This window comes from Falco naumanni, chromosome 2, assembly GCF_017639655.2.
Source record: "Falco naumanni isolate bFalNau1 chromosome 2, bFalNau1.pat, whole genome shotgun sequence".
Taxonomy (NCBI): domain Eukaryota; kingdom Metazoa; phylum Chordata; class Aves; order Falconiformes; family Falconidae; genus Falco; species Falco naumanni.
This window is the reverse complement of record NC_054055.1, coordinates 59,613,246-59,638,583: the sequence shown is the minus strand read 5'-3', so window position 1 is coordinate 59,638,583 and position 25,338 is coordinate 59,613,246. Positions and strand designations below refer to the sequence as shown.

The 25,338-nt window shown below is 37.8% G+C and overlaps 1 protein-coding gene across 3 annotated transcripts in view; it reads left to right on the top strand.

The window, feature by feature from the left end:
* NALCN (sodium leak channel, non-selective) overlaps nt 1–25,338 on the top strand; it is a 249,732-nt gene that overhangs the window by 1,831 nt on the left and 222,563 nt on the right. For all 3 annotated transcript variants that reach the window (XM_040584471.1, XM_040584468.1, XM_040584470.1), the window contains exons 2-3: nt 8,905–9,051; nt 11,186–11,368. In XM_040584471.1, coding sequence (XP_040440405.1) covers nt 8,944–9,051; nt 11,186–11,368 — 291 coding nt within the window. In that variant the 5' untranslated portion in view covers nt 8,905–8,943. The remainder of the gene's footprint in view (nt 1–8,904; nt 9,052–11,185; nt 11,369–25,338) is intronic.

The following is a 25,338-nucleotide window of genomic DNA, read 5'->3' as shown; positions in this document are numbered from 1 at the left end:
ATTCACAAACGGTTTTTAATGTGTTACTAATACAATGCTTCCATGGTTGGAAAATTACTTGGATGTCCTGTAGATTTTGAGCCTGAAATCTTTTTGGCGGTAAAGAGCAAAGTCTGCCTAATATGGGCTTTACGGGTTGAATCATATATTATTTCCCTTTAAAATCTTTTTCTGTTCTCCCTTTCTTTACCTCCATAGCCTCTTTTATTTTGTTTAAGGTTTTCTGTATTGTTAAGTACTCATAAATGTCTTGCTTTGGGAGTTACACTCCTAGACTATGGTTGCAAATTGTCTTTGTTCTGCTAGGTGATTTTTCTTTATTTTCTGTGATATTTTTATCTTTCATATCTTCTTTTTTCTATTTCATTTTCTCCCATCGTGAGAACAATCAAACAGTGGAACAAGATGCTCAAAGAAGTTGTAGTCTCCAGACCAGACTGGAGTAACCCGAGTAAATTGAAATAGCCTGGTCTAACGCCAGAGTTCATAGAATTATAGAATCACAGAATGGTTTGGGTTGGAAGGGACTTTAAAGACCATCTACTTCTAACCCCCTTGCCGGGGTGGGGGATGCACACCTTCCACCTTCCACTAGACCAGGTTGCTCAAAGCCACATCCAGCTTGGCCTTGAATGCATCCAGGGATGGGGCATCCACAGCTTCTCTGGGTACCCTGTTCCACTGTTTTATCACCATCACAGTAAAGAATTTCTTCCTATTATCTAATCTAAACCCACCCTCTTTCAGTTTAAAGCCGTTACCCCTTGTCAGGCATCACTACCTGCCCTTGTAAAAAGTCCCTCCCCAGCTTTCTTGTAGGCCCCCTTTAGGTACTGGAAGGCTGCTGGAAGGTCTTCTCAGAGCCTTTTCCAAGCTGAACAACGCAGCTGTCTCAGCCTGTCTTCACAGGAGACGTGCCTCAGCCCTCTGATCATCTTCATGGCCCTCCTCTGGACTCGTTGCAACAAGTGCATGTCCTTCTTGCGTTGGGGGCCCCAGGGCTGAACACAGTGCTGCAGGTGGGGTCTCACAAGAGCAGAGTAGAGACGGGGGATCGTCTCTCTCAACCTGCTGGTCGCGATTCTTTCGATGCAGCCCAGGATGCAGTTGGCTTTTTGAGCTGCAAGTGCACGTTGCTGGGCCATCTTGAGCTTCTCCTCAACCAGCACACCCAGGGCTTTCTCCTCAAGGCTGCTCTCAATCCATTCTCTGTCCAGCCTGTGTTTGTGCTTGGGATTGCCCCAACCCATGTTCAGGGCCTTGCACTTGCCTTGTTGAACTTCATGAGGTTTGCATGGGCCCACCTCTCAAGCCTGTCAAGGTCCCTCTGGATGGTGTCCCTTCCCTCCAGTGTGTTGACTGTACACACACAGCTTGGTGTCAACAGCAGCCTTGCTGAGGTTGCGCTCAATCTCACCGTCCGTGTCGCTGGCAATGATGTTGAACAGCTGTCATCCCAGAATGATGCTGCTTGAGCGGGAGGTTGGACTAGAGACCTCCCGAGCTCCTTCCAACCTGAGTTAGCTTATGATTCTATGATCTCAGTTTTCCATACACTTTTTTTTCCCCAAAATAAAGCTTTTGGGTTTGGCCTTTCCTTCCTGAGGCATTGCATTCAATCATTGTGTTTATGAAGATGGTAGTATAGTACCAAAGGTTATGGCTGCACCTTCTAGGAACTACCCTGCAGCAATGAGACTGTGTATCCCAAGCCAATGTATTTGTTTTAAAGGAAAGATAATATGGCAAAAAGGAAGCCCTAATTTTGCTTTGGGGATTTCAAGTTTAAAATCTATAGGTGTTAACTGTTTTGATGGTGATTCCTTAAATGATTGACAGGGAAGAATTTGGGAAGGGAAGATGATCTAGAATATTCAAATTTCTTAAATAATTATTTTACCAAAAATTGTGGCAATGCTAACCACTGTTTATTTTAAGTTTTACTGTATTTCAATTTAAATTATGAAAAGATGTGTGTACAAGGTTCTAGGCACATTAACATGTAATTAGTGGTATAACAAAATCCCAGCAACATTAAAATAATCACTTAAGCAGGCATGCTGCCAGCCATCTGCCTACAGAGAAGCTCCTTTTCCACCCCAGCATCATTCTGGGAAGGATGCCCTCATCCCTTTCTTTAAAACCCTGAAAAATTATATCTGCAGTATTCATAGCAGGTTAGTGAATGTGGGGTGTTTTAGAGGCAGGATGGCTTACTCCCTGGATCATTTCAAAGAATGACCTACTGCTACCTGCCCTCTTGCTCTCAGGGAGGGCTGCGACACAATTTCTACCTAAGATGAATAGAGCACAAAAGCAAATCCCAGAACACTGCTCTTTATTTTTTCCAGCATGATTTTGACTGAGCACGTTGCTGCATGTCTTTGTTAGCTATGGGCTTTTAAGGATTTTCATATAGACTACATTGCAGTAGACTAATCCTAGAGCAGCAAGTGGTGAGTAAGTGGCCCACAGGTGGCCCACAGCTGAAGTGAACTTTTTAGGTAATGCAGCTGTTAAACTGTGCTATACATCCATAAAAGCAATATAATGCTATCAATATATTCTCCGCATCTAATTACTGTGCACTCAGAGGCCGTCATTAAATTCTAGCATTTTATTAACCATTCTGACAGAGTAATGTCTAAGGGTATACTGAAATTGTAGGGCTTGGTAAGCTGCCCTGTTGTCCAGTCATGCCAACAGCCAGCATGTTGGAAGGAGACTGAGGGTGCTGCCCACACTTGTGCTTTGGTTTCCACTGGAAGAAAAAGCTGGTTACTTGTACAGGGAAGCAGCCACTTCATGCTCAGATGTGTCCCTCCTTTCAGGACACTTGGGGAGCTGGGACTCTGAATGTGAGACTGTATCTACTCTTTACTAGAGAGTTAGCTTTTGAGTAGCTTGATCTCTACTTTGTATGTAAAAGAAGTGGCATGGTGGAGTGTGCCATGGTGTGGTCTAACAGCACCATCTGAAAAATCATCTTCAGTATTTTTTTTTCTTTTACTCAACCCAATTTCTTAACCGAAAAATGTCAAAAAGCTAACCAATTCTATTTAAAATGATGAAGTTCATTATCTGGCTGCATCACGGCACCGTGTATACACTTGTGTAGCTTCTTCAAAACTGTCTTCTGGGTGTTAGAAGGCTTATAGTAAAAAGGACTTGTGATATGACATTATGTGATGGTAGTGGTAGGCTGTGTATCGTATCTGGCTTACATGAGATCTGCTTTTGTATGCATTGTGATACTTGATTCTGTCTGCTGAGTAGGTCTGAATTATTTTGGCTAGGTCTGAGAGGAAGAACTTATATTTGAGAAATAAATATTGTGTAAGCATTGTCCTTAGCGGATTATAAGACACAGGTGATGTGTTGGGAGCAAAGAACTAAAGTCTGGACACCTGTCTGTATTCGGATGAGTTCTTACATTGGCAGCTTTAAGCAATTGTTAAACCTTTCTCGATCTGTGAACCCCAGTCCAGTATTTTTGATCTGGGGTCCTCTTAGTAAGTGCAAGATGTCACTGGCTGTTCTTTCCTACCTGTATTCAAATGATTTGAAAATGTGAATTAAAGTGATTTTTAGGGTGTTCCCTTCAGTATGACTTCTTTGTGAAGAATCCTGTTTGGTCTTAAAAAATACTGAAGTTCAATCAGCTATTGGCAGTATACTGTGTTCAAAATAATGAAGATATCTTTTAGGACATTTTATCAGATGCAATAACGATACCACACAGAGAGAAAAAGTACCAAAGTAAGTTTTTCCTTGAAACTAGTTATGAGTTAATAACATCCATAGTGCCATGTGGTTGTATCCATTGGAATTCTGTCTTTGCCCTTCTAAAATGAAATATATCTATACTGTCATTTGTGTAACTTGCTCACTTCAAGTATTTTGCAACATGAAAACAAATACTGAAATGCCATTCACCTATACCTGCACCCAAAAGCAGGGATGGAAGAACATGGGGATGGAAGAACATGGGGATGGAGGGAGCAGTCCACAGAGAAACAACAATTTGCTAAGAGGGAAGGAGGCTATTGAGATGAAAGAACGAGAACTTACGTTTTTCCTTTAACCGTGTAATGCATACTGTGGTTAAGAGCAATTTCTTCTTTAAGTTAGCCTTCTAGTTCAGGGCTTTTTTACATGTATAATGTGGAAATGGGGTTTTGTCATCATGCTATGTGTATGGGTGCTCACACTGTACCCATTTCAGCTTCCACAGATAGTAAAAGATTCAAAGATAATTATTCTCTTAGGACTGTATGTGCCACTTGTGTGTGTCCCAGCTCTGGGAAAAGTTGGGAGTTGACATTTTCAAAGAAGAGAGAATTGGTTTTGAAGAGAGTGCTTGTAGGTGGCCTGCCCTGGGAGGACCTTCAAGCAGTGCTGACATGATCCCAGGTGACAAAGTTAACAGGCAGTATGCTGGAAGCCAGACATTGCTAATTCCAAGGATTTGTCTGATTTTTAAACTCTCTCCATAACTGACAGGTAGGAATATCTGCTTTATTTTCCTATTTATTTCTCAGTGATGTCATTTTTCAACTGCCTTCTTTGTATACCCGAGCATTTATAAGCATGTTTTCCTGACTTTGCGATAGAGATTTCATGACCAGATCTGGTTGTATACAGTGAGCTTGCTTTATACACAAGAAACAGATTTCTCAGCTTTTGATACTGTGTAGGATCAGCTATTTTTTAAAAATTGTCTTTTGATTTTTGTAGGAAGTGCAAACTTCCATCAGCAAGAGTGTCTTGTGGTTAGCGTGCATATCACAAACTGGGACTAGGTCTTCAGATTTCTTTTTCCCAAGTGCAGTGTGGGTCCACATTCACTAGCTATTGTGCTAGCATCCTTTCATTTCAGCAGAAGCTTCAAATTTAGTGATTGATGGTGGTTTAAACAGTGTAGTGGTTGCTGAACACACCTGCAAGTTCAAGGAGACAGAGGAAGAGGAAAGGCTGACCGTATGGATCTGAAGGGGCGTAGTGTATGAGTAATTTTCTATTTTGTTTTCTTCCTTTAGTTTGTCTTTGCTTCTAAAAATAGAGGAGAGATTTAAAAGCAAATACACAACATTCCTCCCTGTAAAGGTTGACGGCTGCGCTGTGGTTTTTCACTGATACTGTAAGGAAAGTACTCCAAAGTAATGTGAAGTGGATGTAGACCCAAAACCCCATGTTTTCTTGTCTCCAAACCTGTCTTTGCCCTGCACCCAATACTTCTTAAAAACTCTGCAGCTAGAAACATATCCTAGAGAATGTAATAAGCCTTTCATGTTAATAACAGGTTGTGATCAAAGAAAGACCTAATGATATGTATGAGAATCAATGCAGGAACTGCAGGGGTGGATTTGTAGTTGGGGTTAGGGAGGCCTACAGCCTTCCCATTAGCACAGCTTGGTGTGATGCTCACTGCATCACATGCTGGAAGGTGTTCATGCACAGCTCCCTTCCTCCTCTTCATCTTTCAGCAGGTTCCTCCCCTGCAGAAACAGATGCAAAAGGTATTGTAGTCCAGGAGTTAAAATTCTTTACACCCATGGAAGAGTCCCGAGGCTGTACTGAGCTTTGCATTACTCTGCAGTAACAAACACGAAAAAAGCCTGTGTGTTCCCTAGAAGAATAAAGGAGTCAGAACAACAACAAAAAAATGGCATAAAAGCTTGAGAGCAACCATGTTAGACTTTGAATAGTCTTGCTAAAGACTATTTCCGGAAGATTTTTGGCTTGTCATCTTTATTCTGCACTTTTTTTTGTGGGCATTTCAAGTAGAGAGGTGAACAAGGTTGTTCTTACATTTCGTAAACATTTCCTCCCTTCCATTGGGCGTATATACATTGTGATTTTTTCCTTCAAGGCCACCTCTTAAAAATAAGAATTCTGATCTCTTAAGTCAGAACATTTAAGTATGTGAACTGAATCCATTATGGACATTTAAAGTTCACGATATTTTCTGTGCCCAGATCAATTAAAAAAAAAACAACAACAAAAAAAACGAACAAAAAAAAAAAACACCAGCACTGCATAGAAGGGTAAATGGGAATTTTATTAGAAGGATATGGCTGATCTCCCTACACATCAGACATATAAATAAGTAATATTGAGAAAAGCATAAAAAACCCAGAGCCTCCGTAATAGCCAGTTGATAATTATGTACTTTCTTCCTCAAATGGACATAGCTTGTTATTTAGTGTCATTTACTTTAAAAAAATCAGTAGTGACTCATTAGTGTTTCATATCCTGAGCCTTTGCTCATAATTATGGATTGTACTTATCTTAATGATTCTCTATTTATTGGCATGTATTTTCTTAAGAGTTTACTAGGAGCACTGTCATATAGCCATTACCAGAAATTGTAACCATAAAATTATTTTGTTAATTCACTGATTAGCTTTCGACTAACAGTTTCCAAAGGAACATATTTGCGAGAAACTTTCTGAAAAGTGTCTTTTTTCCCCCTAAGGTTTTAAGAAATTCAGTTCCCAAGACGTTGCAGTAAACTTATCACTGCGCTAAATGTAGCCGTTTTAAGACTTCATGACCTGAAAAAGTGCACCAACGTCTCTGAGGCTTCTAGTGTTTCTAGTTATTCTTTGGTCCAAGTAGAGAAAATAGGTCAATACATTAGGCTTAGAAATAAATAGGAGAAAGCAGGAAAAATTGCCAAAGAGGAGGAAGTAGTGAATTCAGTTATGAGAAAGATGTCAGAGCATGAAGCTTGAGTATGAAGATTAAGAGAATGTAGAACTCATAGGGATATTATTTCTGTCTTCATTTGTTAGAGAAAGACTATTAATTTGTAATGTTCATTTTACAATATTTGCAAATTTTCAGTGACAGCTTACCAGTTTCACCTGTACTAAGACTGCTGTGACTGATCTCCAACACAAATAAATGTGTCAGAAGTTGTACCTCATTTTGTGCCTTTATATAATTTCTGTTTATTTTAAGATAATCAGTTATTGCATAATGTCAGCCTCTCCAGCTGGAGCATCTATCCAAGACATTGACACTGTTGCTTAATGGTCCATACAAAGATAGACCAAAGTTTCAGACTTGGTTTTTAAATACTAGACAGGAGATAAGGGATAGGTGTGTAGGAAAACACAAGGTCATACTGATGGCACAGTTACCATGATCAGGAGTTTTAGTTTACTGAGAGATACAAAAGAAGGTACTGAAAAAACTTTGTAGAAACTTGCAGGGAGCTCACATATGGAGCTTGTCATGTATGGAGAGACATCAGAAGAGAAACCACAATTCTGAAAATGTAGCAAGGGCATTACAGAAACAGGAGCTGACCTCTTGAACCTGAGAGAGAAAATAGAGCAGGAATAGACTCCAAGGGACTTGGAAGAAGATGAATAGGTTATGTTTGCCCTAACAGCTAAAAGGAGAGCCAGTGATGCATAGGTGCATGATGTTTGGACATGAAGCAGCAAGCAGCCTGTGTGATTGAAGAGGCCAGCTGAGACCAAGCACATGGGTACTTCTGTGGTTCTGAGTCCACTGTTTCCTCCAGCTGATTGAGGACAGTGTCTCTTGTGTTCATGTTGCAGTCATCATTGTGATACTTAGGCCTGTAATTACCCAGGGCCTGTAGTGACAGGACAAAGGGGCAATAGTTTTAAACTGAAAGAGGGAAGATTTAGGTTGGACATTAGGAAGACATTCTTTACAAGGAAGGTGGTGAGGCACTGGAACACGCTCTTGAGAGAAGCTGTGGATGCCCCATCCCTGGAAGGTTTCAAGGCCAGGTTGGATGGAGCTTTGAGCAAGCTGGTCTTGTGGAAGGTGTCTGTGCTCATGGCAGGGGAGTTGGATTAGATGATCTTTGAAAGTCCCTTCCAATTCAAACCGTTCTATGATTCTATTTTATACTAATTTTAACAAACTTTTGGAAAGTGTAGTGTTACCTACAAACCACACTTGGTCCAGAGTAAAGGTCCAGAACACGGTCCAAATATCTTGCTTTCTCCTTCTCCCTTGCTTTCCTGAAAAAAAAAAAAATATCCTTAAGGGATTGTATTTCATGAATGAGAGAGTTGTATTTCATGAGCAGACTGTTACGCCTTGGAAGAGTGTATCTTCTTCATCTCTGCATTTATTTGGACTTGGGGATCAGTGAACTGTGTCTGTGGGAAAGTCAATAATGAGATCTGACCCACCTTTCTACTCTCGTGATGTGTCTACTGCTTATGGCTCACATCATCAAACATACAGAAAGCTCAGTCAGTGCCACCCACACAGCAATGTCCAGGCTCAGCCTGACCTTGTGGAAACAGCACATTTTCCTCTGTCCTTCCATGTGGCAACACAAGCCCCAGAGACAGCCAGCTGTCTGGCTGTTGAATACGTAATCTCTTTAACATTAAAAACAAACAAACAAACAAAAAGTATTAGAAAAATACATGTTAATAGTAGTATATAGCAAAAAGGCTTTTCAGTGAAGAACATTAACATCTGCTGGGTGCTTAACATTGCTTGTTTGCCTTTGGCATGTTGGGCTTTATCTTAGCCTAGTGTAATAAATGAAAATGTCACCATTAAATTAAATGGCTCCAGGTCAAATCCATCCAATGATTACTCTGGGTTCAAGTTCACAGCAGTAGCATTCTTTGCATATTGGCACAATTTTCTGCCAGCATTGCTAAGTTTCTGTTAATTGTTTGTGTTGCATACCTTTATGTAAATTTTTGTAAACTAACAAGAGTCATGTCAGTGATGAATATAGGTAAAGCTTTTTAATAAAATGAAGATGTTGATAATCAGTAAGTACAAAAGCATTTTGCTTGAAAACAAAATTATTTAGGTTATTTATAAAACTATTCAAAATGCACTATAAAATGACTTTAGAGAATTAATGTCTTCTCTTTTTTTCTCCCCAAGGAGGTTTCATGATTATAGATAACAAAAGTTAACGTCAGGATGCTAAAAAGGAAACAGAGTTCAAGGGTGGAAGCCCAGCCAGTTACAGATTTTGGTCCTGATGAATCTTTATCAGACAATGCAGATATTCTGTGGATTAACAAACCAGTAGGTATCTCTTTCCATAGTTATTAATTTTAAATTATATGTAACTTGTATTGTTGAAATATGACTTCCACAAAAGATTCTGAAATAGATGTTTGTTAGAAACAAGTATTGAGCTATAGTTGCTAATCTACCAGTTCATTTTTTGCCAAAAAATCTGAAACTAAATAAAAAGTTTTCTTTTGGTTGTTGCAAACTGATGGGGATGATTAAGCAGTGTTTGCCAACCAGTTCATCTACTAATTGCTTTTTTAAATGGCCATGCTTTCAATATCTCTGGTTCCTAACGTGTTTGTTGAAATTAGAAGTTAAGTTCGTAAAATGACCTTTTGAAAAGGATGTTAAAAGGAGCATTTCATTGATAAAATGGTAGCCAGCAGTTGGCACTTTTGACTTTCAAATCTCTCCTTTTACAAAACTTATGAATATAAAAGTGTATTTTGGCTGGTTATTTTGAAGTACAGCTCACATTTTTCTGGTATCATTTAGCCTACATCCTGCTCTAAGAAATAGGTGTAAAAAACTTGAAACGTGGGAAAGCTTTATTGGGAGTGTAGTTATTAACAGAATTTGCAGTATTAAGAAAACACCTTTACCATGTCAATACAGTTATTACAATTAAATTATTTATTCAGAAGCCAGTGTGCATGTGGGATTCCTATATTTTGAATGACTTTTGTTTTTGCAGAGAAGGCATTTTTGAGTTTCTTTTATAGTGTATAAACTTTTACTTTGTAAAAGCAGAAAGTCAAATATTCTGAAATAATACATGTTGGCATTAAATTCATTGAATGGAACTGTTGTCTCATTTGCAGTATGGATGCCAGATCCCCTCAGCTTTGTTGCTGAGTTGTAACACCTGAATAATTTACAAGACAACACCCATATATTAATTCGTGCTAAATAATCTTAAGTAGAACCTTTGTAGTGACAACCGCTCTAATAAAGTGACATTGCAGAAATATATGCTGGTTTATGTACCTAAGTTTCTCAGCACATAGTACACTAATTTTCAACAGAGATAAGTTTTTTCTTGTCACACTGATGGACTAGTATATTGTTTAGCATGTATACTACCAACATTTTAGTGTGGCAGAGAACGGTTTTTGTATCAGCCACACTTTATGTTAATATTTTCAGTTAAAAAAAGATTTGAAACAAAGTGGATGTTAAAGGGACATAAGAGATCATTTATCAGATGCTTTTCACTTCCAAATTATTAATTTGGGCTCAGACTATGCAAATGATAGAGCTATTCAATTCAGGTCAAATATCATTACACTTAGGTGAGCGTACAGTGCATATTAAATAAGGTGAGTGTTCTTAAATCTTAATATCAAAAGGTCTCAGGTGGTGTAAATGAGCGCAGAATTTTTTTCCAGATGAAAAATTGTTATAAATACACTTCAGTGGTTTTTAGTTGGAGAATTTTTTTCTTGCTGAAGTGTCTGTTTTTTTCCTTCTTGTTTTGATAGATACGACCTTACCAACTCTGATTCATTACACTTGTCTGGCTTCAAGATCTTTCAGTGGTGTATTGATTTAAAAGAAAAAAAAATCTAACCTACAACCCCTGTACTGATACATTCTTCTTTTTTGTTAGACCTCCCACTGTGACTGGCACTGAATATCAGCCTTATTAATAATGATTGTAGTGGGACTGAGACCTAAGTAGTCATAAAAATGAACTGTTACTATATAGCAACAAAACTTGTTTGGAACCCAAGTGAATCCTGATGTTAAGAAGTAGCTTTCTGTGACATAGTGTCTGTTATATTTGTTTGTTTCACAAATGGAAGGATGCTTTTAATCCCCATGCCTCTCACTTATTTTTTGAAATTGTAGACTGATTTAGTTTTAATTCTTGGTTTCTGAGTTATGGAACCTCTCAAATTAACTAATAAAACTATATATGTATATATACACATATTTATATATAAATGTCTGTAATATATATAAAAATAAATAAAGTCAGGAGTGCTTTTTTTTGGATGGAGACTTTTAATATGTGGATCATGATGTAAAAGAAAAATGCAAATGTGTTTATTTAAGTGCCAGTACAAGTTATGGAGGCTAAATATTTGAGCTTTTTTTTGAACATCAAAGCAAATCTTGCAATGTCTTGATTTCTTTCCAGTGGGTACACTCTTTACTACGCATCTGTGCGATCATCAGTGTTATTTCAGTTTGTATGAACACTCCAAAGACCTTCGAGCATTATCCTCCTCTCCAATATGTGACATTTGCTCTTGATACTCTATTGATGTTTCTTTACACTGCAGAGATGATAGCAAAAATGCATATCCGTGGGATAGTTAAGGTAAGCATTTAAACAATATTCTACATGTGCTTAAGAAAGTGATCTAAATATATGCTGTGACGTTTGGTCTTTGTTTTTTAACTTCTCAGCTCTTTTTGATATGATTGTTTTTAACTTCAGGCAAGACCATGGCATATAGACTTAAAAGAAAGATTGACAAAGATGCAGATTTACTGCATATTTAATCCCTCCCAAAATATAATGCCAACATTCATAATAATGGTTTCCTACTAAGGAATATATAGTTTCTTTGTATTAAAGAATGAAATGAAAAATAAGCTACAGGTACATTAGCAAGAATATTTTGTAAATGTCTAGAGAGCCATATGTGGACTTAGAACTTTGATTTTCATTTCAGAAAGCTGGATGTGTTGTTGTGTGATTACTTTATTTAAATGAAAACATATGCCTTACTGTAAGCTGGATGAGAAAGTTATTTTTTCCTTAAGATAATGCATGTTGGTAAACAAATTATTCTGTTATCGTATGTTTACTGTTGTTGCTGGACTGATTTGCATAAGTAGATATGATATTGGACAATGTAAAACTGCAGAATTTTTCAGTAATCATTATTTTGTAGCATTATTATATTGATTGTTTCCAGTCTTCTATAAAAAGGTACAGATTCAGCCTACATATAGAAAATATCCTTGCAGTCCTTATTGACAGCACAGTTGTGTCACTATTGCGCAGAATAGATCATCAGTGCGTTATCCTTGCCTTTCACTCTTGAAGGTCTGGTGACTCCAGAGACATGTGTGATTGTACTTAGCTGTTCAGTTTGTTCTGAGTTTACGGATAGCATTTTTTGTTCACTGCCAAACTGAGCTATTATGTCATCATACTTAATGAATATTAATATTAATAGTAGAAGTTAAGATCTCATTAATATTAATATTTAGAAAAATACTGAAATAAGATGATTCTGAGAAAATCTTATGTGTTGCTTAAGGCCAAAGTAATCCTTTGTGAAGTGCTATTTCTGGCCACTAACTATACACTCTTTACTTAGAGATGTCCATTTAGCAGGTGAAGATGAAGACACAGGATCATGAATGGGAATCAGCAACCAGCATGCACATTTGAACAGTGTGGGAGTAACAAGTTACTATTGCAACCAGTGTAGGCTTTGCAAAGAAGTGAACACCTAGGTATTAATGCAGAGAGAGGGAAGTGTGACTTTTGTACAAAGCTTGATTTCTCAGCTTTTGTGTATGGTAGTATCAACTTCACTCGGTCGACACCTAGGAGCTACGAATAATATGTTGCTGCATGTTCTGATATGTTTTGCTGGCTTGTTTAAATTCGTGGGTTTGTGGATATAGTGTAGTGTAGTATAGTATAGTTGGAAGGGACAATTGGAAGGGACCTGTATTGATCATCTAGTCTAACTGCCTGACCACTTCAGGGCTGACCAAAAGTTAAAGCATGTTGTTAAGGGCATTGTCCAAATGCCTCTTAGACGCTGACAGTCTTGGGGCACTAACCATCTTTCTAGGAAGTCTGTTCCAGTGTTTGGCTACCCTCTCAGTGAAGAGATGCTTCCTAATGTAGAGTCTAAACCTCCACTGATGCAGCTTTGAACCATTCCCACACCTTCTATCATCACTGGGTACCTGGAAGAAGAAATCAGCATCTCCGTTTCTGCTTCCCCTCCTCAGGAAGCTGTAGAGAGCAATGAGGTCACTCCTCAGCCTCCTTTTCTCCTAACTAGGCAAACCCACAGTCCTTAGCTGCTCCTCATAGGATGGACTTATCTTTGATCGTCATACGATGAACTTGTCTTTGAAGCATGTCTGATGAGTCTCTCCATTCAGAATGAACAGCTGTCTGGAGTTGGTTACATTGCCTTGATTCATGTTATACATGTATATAGATGAAAACACAGATTATTTCATTTGCATGGTGACATTTCAGTCTTTGTTAATGTCCTGGTTTTGGCTGGGATAGGGCTACTTTTATTCTTAGTAGCTGGTGCAATGATGTGGTTTGGCTCTGATGTGAGAACAATGCTGCCAGGACACTGATGGTTTTAGCTGTTGCTGGGTGATGTTTATACTGAGTAGAGGACTTTTCAGTTTTTCAGTCCCTGCCAGCGAGAGGGCTGGAGGGGCACGGGACACTGGGAGGGGACACAGCCAGGACAGGTGACCTGTAGCCAAAGACGTATTCCATACCATATGACAGCATGCTGGGTGTATAAACTGGTGACGGTTGGCCAGGGCCTGCAAATCTTTGCTCGGGGACTGGCTGGGCATCAGCCAGCGGGTGGTGAGCAGTTGTGTTGTGCATCACTTGTTTTCTTTTCTCCCTTCCCTTTGATTTCATTCCTCTCCCTTCTCCCTCCTTTTCATTATAATTGTTATTGTTATTATTATTATTATTGTTCTTTTGTTTTTATTTTATTCCAATTATTAAGTTGTTTTTATCTCAACCCTTGAGTTTTACATTGCCTTCTGATTCTCCTCCCTATTCCTTTGGGTGAGGAGGGAGTGCATGAGCGGCTGTGTGGTACTTAATCACCAGCCAGGGTTAAACCACAACAGTTTTATTAGATAAAAACACAGTAGAATAGATTAGACATAACCACTGTTACAAAAGAGATTGTTTCAATATAAAATGGCTGCATTTGTTATTTAACAACTGAGGATTTGCTTACAGCTTAATGTCTTGTAGCATCCAGTAAATATAGTTGCACTGAAATCTAGTGCCTTCATTGGCACTATTCATAGAGTCATAGAATTACTTAGATGGGAAGGGACCTCCAGAGGTCATTTAGCCTGACCTGCTGCCCAAAGCAGGTCTGGTTCAATGAATATGCCCATGGCTTGCGTTGTTCAGGTGAATCTCAGCTTCTTCCAAGGAAGAGGATTCCTCAAGCTCTCTAGACAGCCTGTTCCACTGCTTGGCCAACCTCATGTGAAAGATTTTTTTCCTAAGATTTAGTCAGAATTTTCCATGTTCCAACTTGTTTGTCTTAGATCTTGTCTTACCACAGTGCATTTCCAAGAAGAGTTTGACTCCATCTTCTCTGTATCCTCTGATTAGGTAGTTGTAGACAGCAGCAAGGTCTCCCCTTTTGCTTCCCTGCTGAAGGCTGAACAGACCCATGTCTCTCACCTTTTCCTCTTACATCATGTGCTCCAGCTCTCTGACCTTTTTGGTGGCCCTCTGCTCGCTCCATTATGTCTATGTCCTTCTTGTACTGGGGAGCCCAGAACTGCACTCAGCTCAAAATTAGGCTTGTTGGATGTGGTTTCACAATTGCTGAATAAAGGGGAAGGATAGCTTCACTGGACCTGGTGGCTGCACATTACTCACGTAAGAGAGAGCTGTAGGAAAAGGATATGGGCTTGAGTCATTTATAGCAACATCCATAAAACATGTTAGAACTGGATTGGCCTTTTTTTCTGCTGTTAAATCAGAACTTTTTGAATATGTTATCAAATTTGTTCTTTGAATACTAATCAACAAATAATCTTTTTTAGTGAACCATTTGACTTACTTTTTGGGTTATTGATTCTAGGGAAAATATTGGTTAAATATTACAACTCTGCCAAGAACATAATTATCCATGGACTTCCAAAGACAGCAGCAATACAAATAAAATAAGGCACTGTTTAGAAACTTCTTCACATTTATTAAAGATGTTTGTATATGAAACATCTTTATATATGGAAATTTGTATATCAACTGTAGTGCTAATTTAAGTGCATTCAAGACTTTTGGTGAATGTAGGATCAATGAATGTATTACCATATGGTTCTACTGAACTTTACCATAAATCAGTATTTCTGTAAAGGCCTTAGGAATTGAGATGCTAATAAGCTTTTCAACTATGATTAGGGCAAAATTTTAGTCCAGTGAGAAACCTAATTTATGGAGAAGGTAGGCACCATCCATTTAGGTATCAGTTAATAACAGTGTAAGTATAGCTGAACTAAGAAGATTTTGAAAATTTTTAAGTCAAGTCTAATTAATATCTTCTGAGGACAAATGAGAAATTTACTTCCTTTGGTTCCCAGGGGTTTTTAGAAAAAGAAAGTAGTTTCTGAAAATCCCAGCCTTTTCTCTGTAAAGTTTCCTTTTTGCCTGTGTAAACTATGTGACAAAATAAAGTGATACATCCATCCAAATGTTTTATTACCCCAGAAGGAAAGTTAAACTGAAATGTTGCTGTGACGTTGTGTCTTTTATTACTCATGTTTCCTTCTGAATAATTGTTGCTGTGGTAGTAAAATCTATTCAAAATTTGGGCTCCCTGTGCCTTGCAGTGTTGGTTGTTGCTTGTTACATTTGTGGACAATCGATATAGAGGACTTTGAATTACAAGCACACTGCTCATATATCCACCACCTACAAAGAAAATAGACGCTGATATGTGTTTCTATAAGGAGCACAAAATGCATATATTAAAGAGGCCAGAAGATGACGGTATAGAATATATGTGCTACAGGGTCTGAGGTCCTCTTGTTTTCAAAATAGTGTATTGATATTCCTTATTATTGCTACCACACGTTGTTTGCTTCTGATAGGTTTTATGATAGATTGACTCCTCTTGGAAGAATTGAAGTGGGTATACATGTGCAGCATAATGGATTATAGTCAGTATATAGGCACTGCCTTGGAAGAAAATACCAAAAGGCTTGTGATATGTTCATCACATTACAGCTTTTGGTATTGCAGGCTATTGCAATTTGTCATGAACAAGTGAACTAGTATTAATGATGTGTCTGTCTTCACCTTGCAACTCACATCTGAAAAATGAAATACAGGCTATAATTTCTTACTGATTGAGATCTTTTTAAAAACAAAATTCTAGGACAGTCTGCCTAATGTTGGCTGGCTGCACTGTATAAAATGTATGTACAAACAGTACGACAACTTGTAATGTTTTGTGAAGTTTTATACGAGATAGAGACAGAGAATTAGATCAAGTCAGTTTGTTTTTTATGACATATTTTATGCTTGTGTTATAAATCGAAGAATGATGGTCTGTGAAATGGTAGAGTGGCTCAGGAAAATACTGTGTCCACAGTATTAAATCTATTTCAAAGAAATGAGATCATATATAGTCAATGAGGTCAAATGAATATATAGTATCACTGGCTAGAGAGTAACTTCCATGAGTACTACCTGGCCTCCAACTGAATAGTTTGATGATATTAAAAGTTAGGTGTTAATTACTTCATCAGGCAGGTTATTCACGTAGTTATAAGAGAAACTGTCATGGCTTAGTATTTTGATTTATATTTAACCTGTTATGGTTTTATGAGCAAGTAATCTTGAATATGGATTTCAGTCATGAAAATATGCTATAATAAGTGCAGCAAGATTTTAATATTATTTTCTAAAAGTATTGCATTCCTAGATATGCAGGTTTTCATAGTTACATATTTTTTCTGCAGTCTTTCTGTCTAGATCACACATTTTAATGATTGCAAAGCATTGCAAATTCTGTTCTCTGAGTAGCACATGAATTAATGGATGATGTGACAGCCACATCAATATTTTGTAGGAATAGCTTACAAAGCATGTTAGAAGAGATTGTGTTACAGACACGTCTTAAAAGGACCTAATGTTTTAGAAATTAAAAATTCTGATCTCTTTGAAAGCAATTGAAAAAAATTTAAAAGATTAATGGTAAATATCACAGACTTTCTACACATTAAAAAAGCTGTGGAGAGTGTAAAATAAAAAAAGGCAATTTTAGTAAAATGGGGAACGATGCTCTATTAGTGTTGCCACATGCATATTATTTCTTTGTGTCAGACCTAGAAACTCTAATTCAGGAGTGACTGAAGGTAAGAATAAAGGCCAGGAGACCTCTTGACTTTGACTTGTTAGAACATCAAAACATAGTATGTGGGGAAAGTCTGTGTTGTTGAGACAAATTCAACAGATTTAATGACACCAGGATAGTGTGGATTTTAGCAACAGGAGCGTTCTGATTGAATGAAATCCAACTTCTACTTTCAATTATGTTTTACCATAGAGTATGAACAGTAGAGATCACTGTCATGTACTTGAAAGTCTCCCAGTCGTAATGTGATGTCCAGTCTCATCGTTCATTTCGTTCAGTGAATAATTCAGGAGTGTTTCAAGAGATTACTTAATTTATTTTTTTATTATCTCATGTAAGATGTAAATGTATTAACTTAGACTGCCTTCATGGTGTAATGTTTTCCCCAGTTATACCTGTCTGCTCAGCAGATACAGGCTGAAGCATAGTATCCTGAAACACAAAGCTCCACTGATACGAGGGTGGCTGAATAACACAGCATAGTATCACTGATTAGGCAGAAGTTGGGGATCTCTTTTATGTTGGTACAGTGAACAGTGATGGGTTTATTATCAACTAGCCTCTCACAGAATACATTTACTTCTTTCACAACCACTTTTTTTGTGCTCGAAGTAATACCTTATTAGGTCAGAAAATACTCTGTGTTAGGAGTTTATCAGAAAATGCACAGTAAGGTGACTGCCAGAATACCCGGAGTATGAACATTTGCAGACATAGGCAGTAAGTGACTAACCTGTGATTCATCGGGATTGTAAAACTGGGACTTCCACATTTACCTGAAATTTATCTTTATTTTGCTGCCTGATACTGGTGATTTATAGTTGTATAAAGAATATGAAAGTTTAACATTGTGTGCAACTATAATATACTACTTCAGTTTCCTAAATGAAATTACAGCCTTCTAAGAAAATAAATGCAGTTTTGGCCACCACAGTAATACACTGCATAGTAATACATAAAATGTAATAAATTTAGTGCAGTGGTAAAACTTAATGAATTCAATTTGACATTCATATTTTCATGATCTCTTCAGTTTAGAATTCTTCTTTCTTCAATTGATCCTAGATTTATCCACATGATCTTCATCTCCCAGAATGTAGAGTTCAGTGACTCTGGGTCTGCTTTCTTTCATGTCTCAGCCTCCTTGGTCAGAAAGAACTCTGCAGTAATCAGCTGCGTCAAGGAGGTATTAAGTCTGTTTAAATGAAAGCAGATCAATCTCCCTCACTTGAATAAGATTTAAACTGGTCTCCCAATTACATACAGTTTATGTCTACTGCATAACTTATTGATTGGCAGTCTTCTGAGAGCACCATGAATGAATTAATGTTCGCACCTCGAGAAATAGTTCATGGGTCAATTTGTAACCTAACAGACAAGACTCGCAGTCCCTCAGGAACCAAAGGTCACATTTACACGCCCACTTATATGTCAGTTATGAACATGACTGTATGTGCTTTACATAGGACTGTCCATTGATTCAAGCAAAGTTTCCAAAATGGTCTCCTCATTAAAAAAAGGAAGGTAAAGTGGAATTAGAGAAATGAAAGGTAACTGTCAAGCCTAACCAGGTGTGATATTAGATGAGCATCAAAATTCTGAAAGCAAGCAGTGAGCCTAACCTGTGAAGAATGGACTTTGTATTTCTTTTAATCAGTGTGATGCAAAAATTACTTTCTGCTTTCTTATATGGTGTCTTCTGAAGGCCATCTCATGAGTATGAGCAAGGCAAGCATACCTTACTTTAAAGGTGTCTTATCTTTACTAGAAGTTTTTACTCAGTCTTTGTACTAGGAGGTGGAATGAGAGAGAAATATTCCAGGTAAATTGCTTGTATTAGACACAATTTCACTGGTGGCATCATATGTAATAAAATAACCGAAGAGGAAAATATGCCAGAATCTGAGAAACTTTCAGGAAACTGTGTCCATGATATGAAAGAATTCATATCTACTACAACACAAAGGATTCAGGTAACAGATGTCTTAGGTGAAAATTCAGCTTTTAAGGAATGAGAGATGAATGGATATCATTTCACTGTACGGACACTGTGAAGGTATGTGAAATTATCTTAGTTATACCACATTCTCATTGCGACTTCTAATTACAGTCGTGATGGTATTAGAAAACCTATATTGAAATCATGTTGTGAGAACGAGGCATGGTTTATCCTGTTCCTCTCTTAAGAGAGTAGCACTGTGAAATAGAAAGTGTGAGTTCTCCTGTCTCTTAAAAAATCCTAGCTGACACTTATTTTATTATCATCATGCTGAAAATTAGATTTTTTTATATATATATAGCACGGGTAATGCACTGAATTTAATAGAAATGTCTTTCTTTTCACTGTGCAGTTGTGGCACATGTCAGCTAACAACGGAGATTATAGAAAGTCAGAAGTAATGGTCCTTGACATTTCCCCCATTGTTAAATCAATTACATTCACAGCAAAACTTTTGTACTAACCATAGTTGTGAGTGGCTTTGTCAGACTTTATTTCAGTAGCACTGAGTGCTATTCACTGACTTCAGTACTCCTGCAAGGGGCTGAAGTGAATGGTTGTACCCTTAGCTTTCAGCACTCTCTCATGAATTCATGCAGGAACTGAAACAAAGCTTAATGTTCTACCAGCGCAGTCACAGAAATAGGGGAACCATTTCTTTTGCTTCTGTCTAGTACTAAAGGCCAGGTTACTTAGTTAATTGAAATCAGCAGCTTTCAGTATGTGTTATGTTCCCAGGCAGCATTAGCCCTGTGCCCATTTTCCTCAGTGTTTTTCTGATGGGTGCTTTGGTTGCTGTAGTTGCTATCTGTCCACTCAAGAAGAGAAAATCGAGGACAGAGCAGGCTGGAGCCTTACCTGAGCCATGTAGACTTAACTCTACGTTGAGTTCACTGTCAGTGTCAGGAACTTGCCACCTGTAGTGCAAGCACTGTGAAGTAGAGATGGGCTTTTTATACTGTAATGAAAAACTGGTTGCCATGATCTAAACTGGGGTCTGCAACAATTTCCAGTTGCAGCAGATGTCCATTTGCATATTCTGATACTTTTTTATCTTTGTTTGCACAAAATGGATTTCTGAGCTTAAAATAGAAACACTTTTAGTAGCATTCATCAGCACTAATTTGAGGGTCTTCAATTGTCTGTAATTAGTTGTTTCTGTCTAAAGTAGGCCCTTCCAAAAGGTATTTTATCTGGCCTGTTTTTCTCCATTGACTGAAATAAAAGCTTAAAACCTAGGCTGACACCTAGCCTTTAGGTATGTCACAGTCAGTGATTATTCTGACTTGTTACAGATTTGTTGTCAATGGGACAGGTGGGCACTAGAGGAAGACAGTTGGATGCCAGCTTCTTTAGCACTTGTGGCCTTAACTCATTTATACTTAAATGAGTTTCTTCCATAATCATCCTGATTCAGAAGTTTGTCTGGAGTTACGGATTGCAGAACTGTTTTTTACTGTACCTTACTATGTTTTGCCTTCTTTTTCCACCTTCATCTAACAACAATGGAGAAATCACAAAACGAGTTTAAGCCTTCTGATAAATGATGGAAATATGAATTGAATTGCAGTGAAACACTCTAAGCTGGCTCACCAGCTTTTAATAACTTTGTCAAGGGAATTTCTGCTGCGTTACAGACTGAAAACGGAAGATGGAAATTGCTGCGCTCTGTGACTTTAGATATGCTGTATATCCCATGGCGTATAAATGAGTTAAGGATCAGGAAGTTGTGTTGTTTTCAAAGGTCAAGTATAAAACAGAATACGTGGCTCCTGTCATCCCAAGTCAGCATGCTTTGATGTGCTCGTGATGCCTGTGGTGAAAGCTCAGTCTTGGGATGTGCAAGTCACAAACAGAAGCAAGAACCTCAGCCATGAGGGCAGAGGCATAACCAGCAGAATCAGTGACAGTGATGAGAAAATGACGAGCTGCTTTGACTAAACAGTGTGTAATTATGTGGAGGGAAAAAATGGAAAAAACTGCCTGTGGTAGTAAGAAGCTCCCAGAGCAAACATGAAAAAGGACTCAGTTGACTTAAGATTTGAGTTTCCCCTTTACTTCTTGGAATTGTAAGGTGAAAATCATTTGGCCCTATGAAAAATCATTTTACATATCTATATTAAAAAACAGAATTCTGTACTATGTATAATGCTGTTGGAAACCTAGATGTGTAGTGCGGGTCCCATGGTGTTCTGTGTTGGCAAAAAGTATATTGTTTCAAGTTGACTTAAAAAATAATGGTGTTGCCAGCTGTGATTGTTTGCAATATTATTTCATAGCAAACAGTATTTACATCCATTATTTGAATAAGGCACTCAATCTAAAATAGTTGATTCTTCTGTCTCACCTTTTTGCTGTGTGTCTGTGTCTGTCACAAGGACATCTGTTCCCAGCCTACTGGGATTGTGTGGCTAGTGAAATGCTCCAATGCAGTTTCCAGTCACAGGAAATTAGAAAAATTAAAACTGATTATCATGGGGAAAACAAATACGAAGTTACCTGCAGTATGCTGCTAGTTGGGTGTTACTGCCTGTGGGCCAGGGAGGGTTAGAGACCGCGGTACTGGAACATACGCACCTGTTTCTATGGTTACTTGTGCCTGGTTTTGTTGGAGTGTTTATTACAGGAAAGTAATGACTCATATTACACAGTGGGGCTTTTAGCACCATTTTTTTGCATTAGAGTATTAGAAAATCAAAGGTATTTAAATTACTTAGTGAACTTATACAGGCAGTATTTCTAAACTAAAAATGGTAAATTTTCTAACCAGTGGGTCATAGAAGTTTTTACTGAGAAATTCTTTTTGGGCATGGCTTGAAGTATGTGTCCATGTAATACTTAGTGACTTAACTGTGGTGGTAAAGATTTAACCTTAAAGTTGCAAAGAAAAAATGTACAACATACTGACTTTCAGAATGTATTTAGAAATTCCTCTTTCAATATACAGACCAGTTAGATGAACAAAACTTTACTTTTCAGTAATGTTCATTTTTTCCCTTTCTAATATCACTTTTAGGGATTACTTTACTGTTTTTCTTCATGAAAGCAGGTATTATTATGAGATAGCAGTGAAATCAACTTATTGGATAACATGTTATGTATTCAGGTAGGAAAACAGGGAACTTAATCCCTAATGTGCCTTTCTGTGTTGAAACTTGCATTTTCAGGAAAGTCTGCTGTAATTAAACAATATTATTTTATTTTAGTTTTATTTATTTTATTTTATTTTATGCCCATATTGTCTTCTCTCTTAATATGAGAAAGTAAAACAAGATGAAAAAATGTTAATGACATCCAAATCCCTGTGGAAGGGAATGAGAACATTTTCTGTGCAGCTGTCTTTTCATGAAAATGACAAAATGTGTATGGGATTTTTAAGGCAGTAAACTGAATGTAAAATTTTATTTCAGATTATTGTGTTCTCCACCAGTAATAGAAATATTGCTTTCTTACAGCTATACTAAGGTTGCTGATTCAGTAAACTTTTCCTGTTCTCTGTAGTATAAAATGGATTCTCCAGCTTTTATTAATGATAATTACCAAATAATAAAATCCTCTTTCTGAAAAGTGCCTCTTTCTTATCTATTCCAACTTTCATCATTGTGGCTTTTTTTTTTTTTGTTGTTGAAAGAGCACTGTGAATGATGATCGTAAATCTGAGTCTTGTCATGCTAGGTGAGACTGTTTGCCTGTCAAATCTTCCTATTCAATCTCCAGGCAGTATGTGATGCTTTGGAGTGAAAGCTTTCACCTTGAAACATTTGGATCCAAATCCGCCCATTGCATTCACCATAAATGTAAGAGCTGGGGAAGGGGAGAATATTGCTGGATGAAGCACAGCAGTGTTTAACACACATCACCACAAGGCTGCAGAGTACTTCCAACCATGAGCAGACATCCAGGCATGTGCAACTAGGTGTAGAACTGGAGTCTACAAGGAACTGGCATCTTGAGGAGATTCTTAGATGTGTACAACCAGAGAAAATCTGGCTTTGAAGGGACCTGTGGAGATGGTCTGGACCAACATCTTACTCGAAGTGGGGCCTTAATTTGGTTATCCAGGGTCCTGTCAAGCTGAGCCTTGAATATTTTGAGCAACGGAGATGCTAGCACTTCTTTGGGCAATGTGTTACAATGTTTAGTTGTTCTCATGGTGAAGATTTTTTTCCTGTGCACATCCTGGAAACAGTTTTGTTCCAGGTAGGGGGATCCTATCAATCCTCCTTCTGGTCAGCCATATTTAGATTTGCTGAACCCCTAAGACATCCAAAGGAGCCGAGTCGGCTAGTAGGGCAAAACTTATGGCACCAAATATGGATGGCTAATCAGCAGATGGAGAGGGAAATGAAATTCAGGCTTTCAGTGCAGTAACCGATAAAATCTCTCTGCAGGGCATGTTGGCATCCAACTGCAGCAGTTAAGCAGTGTACCAAGAAAGCAATGTAATACAGCAGCGAAGCAGCCTTCCCCACATGTTCTATAGCCATGCCTGCAGTTGGGTATTGCTAAGAAGGTATTGGCATCTGTCCTCTGTTGACTATATATGAAGGCTGTGCCAGGCAGCTCTGAATAGTGAGCAGTCTGAATTACTTGTCACTCAGCTGAACTGAGATGCTGTACAGTGATTTGGCTGATACAGGAGGTGTGTTGAGGCATCCCTTGCGTTGTTTTGTGGCAATGGTTATTGTACTTGAAGGGAGTGTTGTGTAATGTTTTCATGTTTGTTTCTGTTTTGTTTTTAAATCTTCTTGTTAACAATTTGGTTTACACCACCATTTTTTAATGCCTCCAAACATCATCACACCACCACCACAACGGCAAATGCTGTTACAGGATTTGTAGCAAGTAAAATGGTCCTGGTTTGTCTGTTTGAAAGTCTTGATTCTTGTTTCACAGCCAGGATCGTTTCTTCCTTTACAGGCTTTCTGGTGTTTTTGTGGTTTTTTTTCTTTCTATTAGAAATAGTAAATAACATGGTGAATACTATAACTTAAAAAAAAAAACCATTACAATGTGAAAAATGAATTAAGTTTGGTGAAGTTAATTACATAAATTAACAAGAGTCTAGTGTGTCTTAAAGTAGTTTGAGACTGTTCTTTAATGAATGAGACCACCTTACATCTTCATTGGTAATTCCTAAAATAGTCTGAAAACCTCAACAAATTCACTTAAATCTATTTTTTTTTTAATTCTTACAAATGATTAAGTAGTGGTTCTGTAGTGATTATAGCTTTTTTGTAGTGATAGATTGGAACTGTGTGTGTTGTGTGCCATGCATGGCATCACCCTGTAATCCAAAGGACCAGTAAGAGCTGTGTTTCATTTTTTAAATTATAAATAGAGAAACTTTGCTTTGTGTGATGTATGATCAAGTGATTTTTCCAATGTTTTTCTAACATACAATACAAAATTCCTATAAATTTTGCATTACATGTTATGACAAAGATAGATTATGCAGTATGTAATGTGTTACTTAGAAGCATCTGATGATGGAGCAGTTGAGTACAACACCTGAGTAGTTAGAAATTGAACGTGTTTAACTCAGTGATGATAAAGTGATATTACACCCACTATAACTGTTTAGAGTTAAGCTTCACACAGTAAATTCTAATTTCACTGTCTGTTACAAATCAATTGCTTTTATGTGAATATATTTTAAATAAGATTCTTTTCTGTGAATGAAGACACTGAGGAACAGAAGACATACAGAAATGAGAAGCTGTGTTGTGTGGTGTTGTCCCCTCGCCTTATTTCTTTTTCTTTCCAAATACAGACTTTAAATACAAAAAAAAAGTTGGTTCATTTTGAAGTGATATCACCGTTGCAGAGGGCTAACTTGGAGGTGACCACTCATTTTAAAATATGCCATTTTATATTTCTTTGGTTATTAACATGGTCTTAGCTAAGCAGTCCACAATTCCCTTTGTTTCCTGCATGGATCATCATTTTACAGTCACAGGAGCTCTTTGCATTAAAAGATGGTTAGTATGTAATTTGCTGGTTGTTTGCGTAATAAAGTGCTTCAGGTTGAATTTTTTTTGTCACATAGAGTAGAAGATGGACTTTTAGGTAGGTGGTGCAGTTGAGAGTCTGTCTGTCTGTCTGAGGTCCTGCTTCAGTCAGTCCCTAGGATGGCTGAAGAGTTACGGAGCTATGAGGAAGGGAGCA